The sequence below is a fragment of the Mixophyes fleayi genome, chromosome 11, assembly GCF_038048845.1.
Source record: "Mixophyes fleayi isolate aMixFle1 chromosome 11, aMixFle1.hap1, whole genome shotgun sequence".
NCBI classification, from domain to species: Eukaryota; Metazoa; Chordata; class Amphibia; order Anura; family Limnodynastidae; genus Mixophyes; species Mixophyes fleayi.
The window spans coordinates 8,079,263-8,091,693 of record NC_134412.1 but is presented as its reverse complement, the minus strand read 5'-3'; the positions used below and the strand labels follow the sequence as shown (position 1 = coordinate 8,091,693).

General features: G+C 39.3%; 1 protein-coding gene across 1 annotated transcript; it reads right to left on the bottom strand.

The window, feature by feature from the left end:
- Positions 1–429: 429 nt before the first annotated feature.
- LOC142106768 (alpha-tectorin-like) lies at positions 430–4,799 on the bottom strand. The gene is made up of 4 exons (XM_075189776.1): positions 4,710–4,799; positions 3,133–3,191; positions 2,402–2,455; positions 430–915 (listed from the first exon to the last, which is right to left on the bottom strand). Exons 2-4 carry the CDS (start codon positions 3,176–3,178, stop codon positions 536–538), a joined length of 480 nt encoding a protein of 159 aa, XP_075045877.1. The 5' UTR covers positions 3,179–3,191; positions 4,710–4,799; the 3' UTR covers positions 430–535.
- Positions 4,800–12,431: the final 7,632 nt, after the last annotated feature.

Here is a 12,431-nt window from a genome sequence, read left to right as displayed (position 1 = left end):
GGTGTAGGACGAAGGGCATACACAGTGAACTATTTATACATAATACATCAAGTTTTGCCAGTATTATCTTACATACCCTTGACTACAATGTTGTTTTTAAGAACAGGGGGGAAAAAAATATGCATTACCTCATGAGATAAAGTAGCATGTTAACTAAAATCCAGGGATTCCAAAATTGGTTAAACTTGGCCACAAGTCCTGGTCGTATTATGGTGCAATGCCCTGAGATGGCTTTGCTTGCAAACATTTGGGAAACAATACATTGCATTAGGTCATCTGATTAGCTATTCAGCCCATCAACTTGCAGCACCTGAAGTTAGAGGCCTACAACACATCTGGGACCCTTGGCTGTAAATGCACCCAATATGGAAGTCTCGAGAACTTGTCTAATGTGTACCCTCAATAATGTTCAATTATCCACTTAGATAATAGAGACCATCACTTTCATTTATTACTGCTTTTAACAATTGTTTACATTGTACAACACTTTTATTGTTATCATGTATCACTTAATTGCCTTTTATACAGTAGGTTTTTAATTTGTTGGAGATGGGCAATCGCTCAGTTTTATACATTTTCGATCAGACCTGTTTCCATTCCTAACATAACCGTCATTGCACACACAGCGCGGGGAGCATGTAACTTCTTCTTTCACTGTCTCTTCAGGATTACAGGTCGGTTCAGGCTTTCTGAGACACGGCTCGAAGTGCATGTTTTCAGGACAAGATACTTTGCAAGCACAGGGCAGAACGCAGAAGTTTGCGTTCTTATAAGCAAGAACGTAACTTAAATCTTTGCAGTCACATCCAAGATTACACTCCTTAGTGCACATTTCAGTGGTGCTGTTTAAAGTATCACAACGACCAAAGCATGTACGTACACAGGTGTAATGCAGGTCAACTGGACAGAGGATTTCTGTGAACGATACATAAAAATAATATTTTATTTCAGTTTAAAAGTTAATAGCAAATAGTATAATAAAATAGTTGTCTTGTTACATCACAAGGCTAGGTGACAATAATTAATACAGAGGATGGAGTAACTTAATTTGCACAGATCTCACATGAAATACTGACAAATCACAATCAGTACATAAAGTACAGAAGCATTTCATATCAATATAAAGCACTCATATGTTCAATAAACCTTCCAAAGAAACCCACGGGGACACATTTTGTTATCTTTGTAACGTGTTCCTATTTTCTAACAAAAAAATAGGAACTTGTTACAAAGATATAACCTCAATCTTAGAAGAGAACTTACTAAAAACTCAAGTACTATACAATTTCTATTTCTATCAATTAAACATTTTTTGAAAATGTATTTCCCATAATTGTTTTTATTTAAACAGCTATAGGTGAAAAAAATGTTAAGAATAATTGACCCCTTAGCAAAATTCATAAGTTATTATTATTAATATTTATTTATAAGGCGCTACAAGGCATCCGCAGCGCCGTACAGAGACAAACAAAATCACAATACAATGGGAGACAGCACAGTACAGTAAACACAGCAACTCAGTATGCTCAATGCACAGCTAGAGAGGGCGGGGAAGGGGGAGGGAGGATCCGAAAACGACAGGGCCCAAGAAGGGGGGTGCGGAAGACAGGGAGACCCCCAGGGGGGAGGAGGGAGCGAAAGTGGACGTGGGGTGGAGGACCTTTGAGGAGGAGGGCTAAGTAGCTGGAGAGCAGAGTTAGAAGTGGTGGAAACAGGAGGAGAGATGGCCCTGCTCAGAGGAGCGTACAATCTAAGGGGAGGGGCCTTAAGTTACTATAAGTTACTGACCAATATAAATTTCCCTTTTATTATACAGTATGAAATAAACACATGAAAAGGTCCATATGTCAGTTTTTTATGTGAAGAGATCATGCCAAGATCCCATAGATGGTAATCTTACCCTGATTACCATCTATGGGATCTTGTGTTTATTACATGCTGTATTTTGGCTGTTGTTTTATTGCTTTATGTTCTCCCGATCTTTGAGTACCATTTAGCGCAGAATGTCTTCGATTTTTTTCATATCTACATGTTTTTATTTAGGCTTGTATACCCTAATTTTCTAAGATTTTTGGCAGCTTTTTTGGTCATTGAGTGCTGTTAGTGGTGGTTATCTTTATATCAATAATCCCATGATATCTCAATAAAAAAAAACAGAGTTGTTAAATGTCAACTGTTTTCTGGGACATTTCCAAGATTCATTTCTCCTGATTATATTCTGTCGAATGTATTTCTCAATATCTGTTGAATCCTGGTTACATGCATAGTACCAGATGAGTGTTTAACTTATCGATAATGAAATTGCAAAATCACAATTTCCGATATAATTTGTTACACACCAGTTATTGTTCTCAGGTATTAAAGTCATATTTATATTGAAAAAATAAACTATTTCACTTACTTGTGTCAACAGGATCAGCGTTAACAGTATGCATGATATATATTAACGAAGTAGCTGGAAGTGAAACAAAAATATAGCAAAATGAAGAGTTAGATATATAAGTTGAAAATAGTAATTTTGCCCCATTATTTGATATTATCATTAGGTCAGATTGGGTACAGTTTGGATTAATATATAGTATAATACATGCATTATATTTTTTTCTATGCATGTTATGCCAGAGTCAGAAGGAATAACAAAAGTGCACACCAGAATAAACTAAGTGGAGAGGGATCAGAAGTAGAAATCTATAAGTATATGTTACGTGGCCAAACTCATCTTAAACTGTAATAGCCAAATATGCACTGTCATACCAATACTATAGAGCACATATTAGTGGTACAGGAAAAAAAGATATATTCTCCCATCTGGTTCAATGGAGAACTGTAGAAGTGATTGACCAATGGGAGCTGGACCTACAATGAACAGCTTCCTTCGGTTGGACTAGATCAGTGGTCATTAACTTACAGAATATCTAAAAAGTATATATACATAAATGATAGGGTTTATTGCTTTAGTTCCAGGTATTTGATGCATTATGAAAAGTATATGTGTGTCTGTTGAAAGAAGAATTAATATTTAGAGACACAGGACCATTATCTACTCCAGCAAGGCAGAACTGTACCTCAATAGCGAGGAAGCTCAGTTTAACCCATCTGTACTGTCTGTTAAAACAACACTGAGATACTCACCCAGCATTAATAGCTGCATTACTGAACCATTGCTCAAGGAAACCATTTCTGTGCGGTGTCTGCAAGAAACAAACGGCATAGGCAGGGGAAAATAAGAATGTTTTTCATGTATGGAAGAAACAGTAATTAAAAGAGGAGTAAATCATTCAATGGTAGAGGACAGATATGACTCAGTGCTTAGCATTCAACATATTTCTTTATTCAACACTCTGCTCAGATGCTGAATTAAGAAAGAAGATAGCAATAAAACATATATTGGTAGTTTTTCTAATTAAATCCTTAGGGGATTTAATAATCAGAAGAACCCTCTCCCACTCCACTGCCTCCTACATCTCTAACCTCCTCTCCATTCACACTCCCGCACGGTCCCTGTGTTCGGCCAATGATCGTCGCCTCTCCTCTGCACTGATTACTGATTCCACGCCACAATTCAAGATTTCTTCCACTCTGCCCCCTTTATTAGAACGACCTCCCTTCCTCCATCCTTCTGTTCTCTAATCTGAGCTCCTTCAAACAGGCACTCAAAACCCATCTGTTCCTCAAAGCTTACCAGCCATCCACCTAACCTTCTCCCTACTTCTTCTCCTTTTCCCTCTTACCTGATCATGCTCCGCTTGTGCTTTTGTACTTTGCATTTGTACGGCATTGCGGAAACCTTGTGGTGCCATATAAATAATAATAATAATAAGAATAATAATAATAGGGGAGCAATTCTGAGCAGTAGACAAAAGTGAGACCAACTGCCTATCACATGGGGTGCATACGGAGCTCTCCCTGCAGTGTAGATCTATGAATCTTCCAGGTGTAGATGAGAATAGCTTTGTTCCCTAGATATGGCATAGCAAGAGCAAGCAAAGGTTTTACTATGTCATATGATGATTTGGCCACTGGGGGTGCTGCTCCAAATGAGTGTCTAGCAGCTATTTCCTTTTGCTAAACAAATGTACATATATGGGGCCTGATTTTGAGTTAGGAGCAAAGCAAAGAAAAGGAGCAAATGTGCACCTTGGCAAAACCATGTTGCATTGGAGGGGGAGGTAAATTTAAAACGTAGGGTCAGATTTATAGTTGGGGAGTCCATGTCATAGATCAACTTTAATTTCAGTGTAAAAATAAAGCTATCAAGTATTTGTGTGGTACATGGAAAAACAGCAAGTATTTTCCTTGCGTGCAAAAAAATAAGTCAATTTGTACCCCTTGCATTGTAACATAGTTTGTCCAGGTGCAAATTTGATCCTTTTCTTTGCTTTGCTCCTAACTCAAAAAACTCCTTATCGTGGTTTATTTTATTATCATTTTTTTTTTATCTTTCCATTTGCTGAACAGTCAGCATACAATACAATAATAATATTAAACATAATAATTAAGCATATAAGTACATTTATAAATAATAAATCTGCAAGTACAGATTTCACTCCAATTATTTTAAAAACACAGATACATATAGATTTAGTATATTTACTTTATAAATTTACTTTATATATTTTAGATTACTTTATAATCTAAAATATATGTAAATGTTACAATATGCCTTTTTCAGATTACATTGGTTAAATGAGCAAGAATATTAAGTGTACCTGAAGTTGTGTCTCTTCTTTCTCAGATGAAGTCTGCTGCGATTGCCCAGAGTAACATGAAGGTTTTATAGCAAGATATTATATTTGTTTCCTTATTACACAATTATATTGTTAAGCAATATGTAAATTCCTAGCACCTAATTATAATCAGTCAAGATAATGAAATCCTGCCTCCGCCACAGTTTGTTAATATTTGCTAAGTACATATGTTATTTGCATAAGAAATTGGTTAAGATGCTTTGCATGTAAAATACATTTGTGGTGTTTTACTGTTTTAATCTGCGTCAGTGATGGCACGTGTGATTTTAGCACCCAAGGCAAATACGCAAAACTGCATCCTTGCTCTGATTTGATGGAATTAAAAAGAATTGTAGCTGCCAACATTAAGGAAACACGAGAAGTTAAGGATAATACTATATTAAAAGTAGGGATGTGCACCGGCGACTTTTGAGGTCTCGTGTTTTGTGTTTTGGATCCGGATTTTCGTTATTTTTGGGGTTCGGATTTGTCTTGCAAAACACTTGACGAAAGGTCTCGGTTCGGATTTAAGGTTTTGGATTCGGATTTTTTTTGAAAAAAACATAAAAAGTTTAAAAATCAAGTTTTTGGGCTTATTTTCACTCCTACGCTATTATTAACCTCAATAACATTCAATAACAAGCATTTCCACTAATTTACAGTGTATTCTGAACACCTCACAATATAGTTATTAGTCCAAAACGTTGCAACGAGGTATCTTTCTGGACTGCGTAGAGGAGTGGGTCACCACAATATATATAATAAGAAAACCATCAACTTGTATGATTCGCACCAATAAATGTACCTGGACTGCGTAGAGGAGTGGGTCACCACAATATATATTAAAAACCCTGAACTTGTATGATTCGCAGCAATAAATGTACCTGGACTGCGTAGAGGAGTGGGTCACCACAATATATATTAAAAACCCTGAACTTGTATGATTCGCAGCAATAAATGTACCTGGACTGCGTAGAGGAGTGGGTCACCACAATATATATTAAAAACCCTAAACTTGTATGATTCGCACCAATAAATGTATCTGGACTGCGTAGAGGAGTGGGTCACCACAATATATATAATAAGAAAACCATCAACTTGTATGATTCGCAGCAATAAATGTACCTGGACTGCGTAGAGGAGTGGGTCACCACAATATATATAATAAGAAAACCATCAACTTGTATGATTCGCACCAATAAATGTACCTGGACTGCGTAGAGGAGTGGGTCACCACAATATATATTAAAAACCCTAAACTTGTATGATTCGCACCAATAAATGTATCTGGACTGCGTAGAGGAGTGGGTCACCACAATATATATAATAAGAAAACCATCAACTTGTATGATTCGCAGCAATAAATGTACCTGGACTGCGTAGAGGAGTGGGTCACCACAATATATATAATAAGAAAACCATCAACTTGTATGATTCGCACCAATAAATGTACCTGGACTGCGTAGAGGAGTGGGTCACCACAATATATATTAAAAACCCTGAACTTGTATGATTCGCACCAATAAATGTACCTGGACTGCGTAGAGGAGTGGGTCACCACAATATATATTAAAAACCCTGAACTTGTATGATTCGCACCAATAAATGTACCTGGACTGCGTAGAGGAGTGGGTCACCACAATATATATTAAAAACCCTGAACTTGTATGATTCGCACCAATAAATGTACCTGGACTGCGTAGAGTTGTGGGCACTGGGCACCACAATAAAAAATATATAGAAAACCTTCAACAGGTCTGAATTACACCCAAAAATAGTATCTGGACTGCATAGAGGACTGGCCACTGGCCACCACAATATAATATATAGAAAACCTTCAACAGGTCAGAATTACACCCAAAAATAGTATCTGGACTGCATAGAGGACTGGCCACTGGCCACCACAATATAATATATAGAAAACCTTCAACAGGTCTGAATTACACCCAAAAATAGTATCTGGGCTGCATAGAGGACTGGCCACTGGCCACCACAATATAATATATAGGAAACCTTCAACAGGTCAAAATTACACCCAAAAATAGTATCTGGACTGCGTAGAGTAGTGGGCACTGGGCACCACAATAAAAAATATATAGAAAACATTCAACAGGTCAGAATTACACTCAAAAATAGTATCTGGACTGCATAAAGGACTGGCCACTGGCCACCACAATATAATATATAGAAAACCTTCAACAGGTCAGAATTACACCCAAAAATAGTATCTGGACTGCGTAGAGTAGTGGGCACTGGGCACCACAATAAAATATATAAAAAACCTTCAACAGGTCTGCATTACACTGCACATACGGCTGCTCCTCCATCCTCTCCATCATATACATATTGGAGTTTCAGCGTGTGACAACCTCTTGTTTTTGATAATGTCATTGGCAATGGCATTTTGAATATTTTTCAATTTGCCCCACACCACTGAATGTACTTTATCTATGATACGCATCTATCTATCTTGACTGCGTAGTGTGGTGGCCCCGGTACACAATTTGGTACCGAGGCCACAATATAATTAAAAAATTGGGCATCAACTGTCACCGTTGTTTAATATCTGATACACCTAAATATGGACTGCACAGTGGAGTGGCCCCGGTAGTAAATTTGGTGCTGGGGCCACAATACCTCCTCCAACTTCCAAGTGTAGTGTTTATAAAGACAGACAGCGTCGAAGTGTTATTAGTTGACTTTCTTAACCCTAAAATTGTCCCTGTTGCAAATATTCGTGCAATGGACAGTTACTTTTTTATTGAAAGACTCAAGCTTTCAAGTGTAGTGTTTATAAAATATAAACAACAATACAGTAGTTTTAGAGCACGTCAATACCTCTTGTTTTAAATTATGACAGGGCATTTTACTTTTGGTTTAATTTCTTGAATTTGTTTAAATTTGGTTTTACTTTTTGAACATGGCAAACGACTGTTGATTGGTCATATAATGCAAAAAAAAAAGTTCCAAGATGGAATTGTCCTTGGGCCCTCACACCCACCCTTATGTTGTTGAAATAGGACATGCACACTTTAACAAACCAATCATTTCAGCGACAGGGCCTACCAAACAACTGTGGCTGAAATGATTGGTTTGTTTGGGCCCCCACACCAATAAAACAATTCATCTCTCCCTGTACAAACTAAACAGGCTCTACTGAGGAAAGATGTGTTCCTCATCCTCAACCTCTGATTCCTCTCCCCCTACAGTGTGTACTTCCTCCTCCTCACACATTATCAATTCGTCCCCGCTGGACTCCACAACCACAGGTCCCTCTGTAGTATCTGGAGGGCAGTGCTGTACTTCATTGAGGAATTGATTATTCAATTTTATAAACATCATTTTTTCAACGTTGTGAGGAAGCAACCTCCTTCGCCGCTCACTGACCAGGTTCCCCGCTGCACTAAAAACTCTTTCCGAGTACACACTGGAGGGAGGACAACTCAGTTAAAAAATAGAGCCAGTTTGTACAGGGGCTTCCAAACTGCCTTTTGGAGTTCTACCACGTCACTACCTCTAGTTAATTTAGATTGCAAGGCTTGTAAATATAAATACTTTGAAGATAAAAAAAGCAGGCTGCACAGACTGTGGAGCTAGAAAGTGAAATTAAATGGACCACGTTACTTTGGTGGCTATCTATGCCCCCCCCCGCGCTACACTTGTAGTTGAATATAAATAAAGCAGCCTGCATAGACTGTAGAACTAGAAATTCAAATATACAAAGAAATGGACAAAGGCAGTTTGGTATCTGTCTGCATCAGATCCCCTCTCCACTAGGAGTAAAACAGAAAACTTTTCAGCCGTTATATAATCTAGAATATAAATAGAAATTGAGAAAGGCAATTTGGTATCTGTCTGCATCATAATCATCAACATCCTCCTCAGCGCCAGCTACATCAATATCCTCCTCCCAGTGTACAACATTCACACCTTCATTAGCCAAATCTGTAACTGGACTGTGGGTGATCCTTCCAGCATATGCAGAGGGCGTGCTGCAAATGCTGGATGGAGTCACCTCTTCCCGTACAGTGATGGGAAGGTCAGGGTTCACAACCAACAACACCCTTGGACTCGCCTTGGGGATTTGTGATGTCATCTGTTTAGAAGGCAGAGTTCTTTGCTGTTTTGTTGTTGTTGCTGACAGCATAACTCTCTTAAATTTTTTGTAGGGGGGGGAGGAGGGCTTAGATCCTTGGGTGAAGCTGGACCACTAGTCATGAACACGGGCCAGGGCCTAAGCCGTTCCTTGTCACTACGTGTCGTAAATGGCATATTGCCAACTTTACGTTTCTCCTCAGATGATTTTAAGTTTCTCTTTTTGCTATTTTTTGAGAACTTGGGCTTTTTAGATTTTACATGCCCTGTACTAGGAGATTGGGCATCGGGCTTGCCAGACGACGTTGATGGCATTTCATCGTCTATGTCATGACTAGTGGCAGCAGCTCCAGCATTAGGAGGAAGTGGGTCTTGATCTTTCCCTACTTTATCCTCCAAATTTTGGTTTTCCATTATATGTAGCACAAGAGAGCATACCCCTAAAGCCACACACACTCAGCAAAGCCTTTAAAAATTATATGCGGCACAGGAGAGTAGCACTGGACTTATACTGCTGAATCAGTGAACTTTGTAATAGCAGTACCACTGGACTTATACACTGCTGAATCAGTGAACCTTGTAATAGCAGTACCACTGGACTTTTACTGCTGAATGTGTGAACTTGGTAATATTGCAGTACCAATGGGCATATATACTGCTGGATTGGCTTTGCAAATTTGGTTATAATTTTTTTATTTTTTTATTTTTTTAATTATTTTTATAACTTTTTTTTTAATTTTTAAAAACTTTGGAATAATGGGGAAATAACTATGCCCTTAGAAGCACAGAGCACAGGACACAGCACCACTGGACTGAACAGGACACAGCGCAGGACCCAGCAGCACTACTGAACTCAGCAGGACAGAGCACAGGACACAGCACCACTGGACTGATACTGCAGAATGTGTGAACTTTGTAATATTGCAGAACCACTGGACTTTTACTGCTGAATGTGTGAACTTGGTAATATTGCAGTACCAATGGGCTTATACTGCAGGATTGGTTGTGCAAATTTTGTTGTAATTAAAAAAAAATATAATTATTTTTTTGTATGTAACCCCCTGTCACTGTGTGTAGTGTGGGGTGCAAAGGGTACACAGTGCACCTCCTTCTCAAGCCCTGGCTAGCTGATGGGCATGGGTGTAAATGATCAGGGGGTCCCTGCACATGCAGGTGTTTCTTTGTAGTTAGTGGGACACAGGTAATGTCACTTTGGTGCAGTGTAATAGAAGTCACAATAATTTGGGCGCCAGACCATCTCTATAACAAACTCAACTCTTTATTTACACTCTTCCTCCAGCACGATAATCATAATGGTTGCAGCAATAAAGAAATATATGTACAGCTCCTTACTCTCTCCAGCACAGTTCTTAATGAGCAATACGAATATGGTTGCAAATATATCTCATTACTCCTCCTGCACAGTTCTTAATGTTATCCAGATGTTATGTAACATAAATCATTGGTCTCTCTTACACTCCATACTCACTGCAGATACCCTTTCTGCAGGGGCACATGCATGGATGCTAATAGGCAGGCAGCCTCTCCTCCATGCAGCTCTGACACACTCTGTGTACCTCTCAACTGCAGCTCATCCCTCCTCTGCGGGGATGATGTCTCCTGTGCTCTGACACGTCACTCTGTGTACTCTCAGCCTCAGGATCTGACACTACAGCTACCATGCCTCTTGTAGCAGCCCTCACTCCAGGGCCTCTTCCATGCAAAGTGTCCCCCTCTCTCTTGGGTTCTCTATAGTGGCATGGAGTTCTCCCCCTCATCCAGTGCACACATTCCTTGCCCTGGCTCAGTCACCATGCTCAGACTTCCAGGGAATGCTGGGGGAGCCTGGGAGCTTCCACCCCAGGTCCCCAGCTACAACTCTCCTCTTGTGTCTCCTTTCTCAGTCCCTCTCCCCCCTTAATGACAGCCCCTCCTTCTTCTCCCTCAGTCTCCAGGCTGGGCTGGGTTATCACCATGGTAACCTGTTTATGTAACTTTTCATAAACTATTAGCTTACCCTCAAGGTGACCCCCTCCTGAATTCACTGAGGTGCAGGGTTTTACTAACACGCCACTAGGGGGGTGTTACATGTATTTTTTTTAAATAACTTTTTTTTATTTTCTTTAAACACTTTGGAATATTGAGGAAATAACTATGCCCTTAGAAGTACAGAGCACAGGACACAGCACCACTGGACTGAGCACAGCACAGCACAGCACAGCACAGCACTGAACAGCACGAGATATAGCAGGACAGAGGACCACCTAACACACCCTCCCTCTACCCTGATCAATGCCCGAGTGAAGATGGCGGCGACTAGCGGGGAATTTATAGGATCCGAGTATCGCGAGATCCGACAACGGGATTATGAGTCAGAGCCTCAGTTTCAGATTTGAATTTGGCGCCAATACCCGGATCTGTCTCGGATCCGACTCGGATCGGCAACGTTCGGGTGGGCTCGGATTTCAAAAATCCGAGTGCGCTCATCTCTAATTAAAAGCTATTAAGTTTATAGTTATGATGATGGTGATGATGATAGTTCCTGTCTACATAAAACAGTTTTCACACTATCATGATCGGGGCCATGTAATAAAATTCTGGCTCAGATGCAGATGTCTATCATGCAATGAAGCAGATATTTCAGATGGTGATTGTAGTATCCTATAACTGGAATATTCTAATTGAAATGATTGAAAGAAAAAGTGACACTTGCATGTAAGTTGAAATAATAATATTAATATTTAGTCATGGTAAAGTAAGTTTAATGTGTGATTGGAATGCTTGCCCAATATCTGCCCTATTACATAGATATGCAAAATAGGGTCCTGGAATATAAACAGGGTTCAAAATAGAGTCACAATAATGAAAAACAGATTTGGTTAAATAGTCTTAGCAAAGTACCTAGTCCTGATATAACGGCCCAATAGTAATAGATGGTTCTTTGCAAAGTACCAGGACCTTATTTTCCCTAACTACGCATTGGGTGTTGCACCCTTTTGCATGTATACATGTGATATCAGTGCACTGATTTTATTATGATGTCTGGTTTAATACATAACCTTTAACATTATTGTTGTCTGTGTACAATCTACATTTTACCTTTTGGCGCCTTAGGATTGCTTTTTTATCATTTCATCCATCTAGGAGGGTTGAAGTCCACCCTTCACATTTCCTTTAGGCAGCCCATCATTATTACTTCTTTGTAGGAAGCGCAGATTCCATACCTTCTTTATCCTAACTTGAGGCTCAGGCCTTAGGACAGAGCCTGGGTGGACTGGTTGTGGCCTTAAATGTCCCTGTGTTTAAAAAATCAGGAACTTTAAGAGATATGGAGGTAAATGTATCAATCGGTGGTTATCTAAAACTGCAGATTTTCGGAACTTTGACCTTAGTTTTCAAAACAGGATTTGCCTTTAATAACATAGACGTTTCAAATAATGCCGGAAAAATGGCAAAAATCAGCCATTTTAGATATCCACCGATTGATACATTTACCCCCTGCTATTATACTTTTCTGTGGTCGGACAGCATTTTATCCTGCTGCACGCCATGATAAATTTGTTACTGGACCAATGCTTTGCTGTGTGATAGATCTTGTGTGTCCTGGTG

Bases quoted from the DNA above. Each gene is read 5' to 3' on its own strand.
- LOC142106768 (XM_075189776.1), bottom strand. From the start codon at position 3,178: ATGGTTTCCTTGAGCAATGGTTCAGTAATGCAGCTATTAATGCTGG. The intron at 2,456-3,132 runs GTGAGTATCTCA...TTTCACTTCCAG, and splicing joins AATGCAGCTATTAATGCTGG to CTACTTCGTTAATATATATC. The intron at 916-2,401 runs GTAAGTGAAATA...TATCGTTCACAG, and splicing joins CGCTGATCCTGTTGACACAA to AAATCCTCTGTCCAGTTGAC.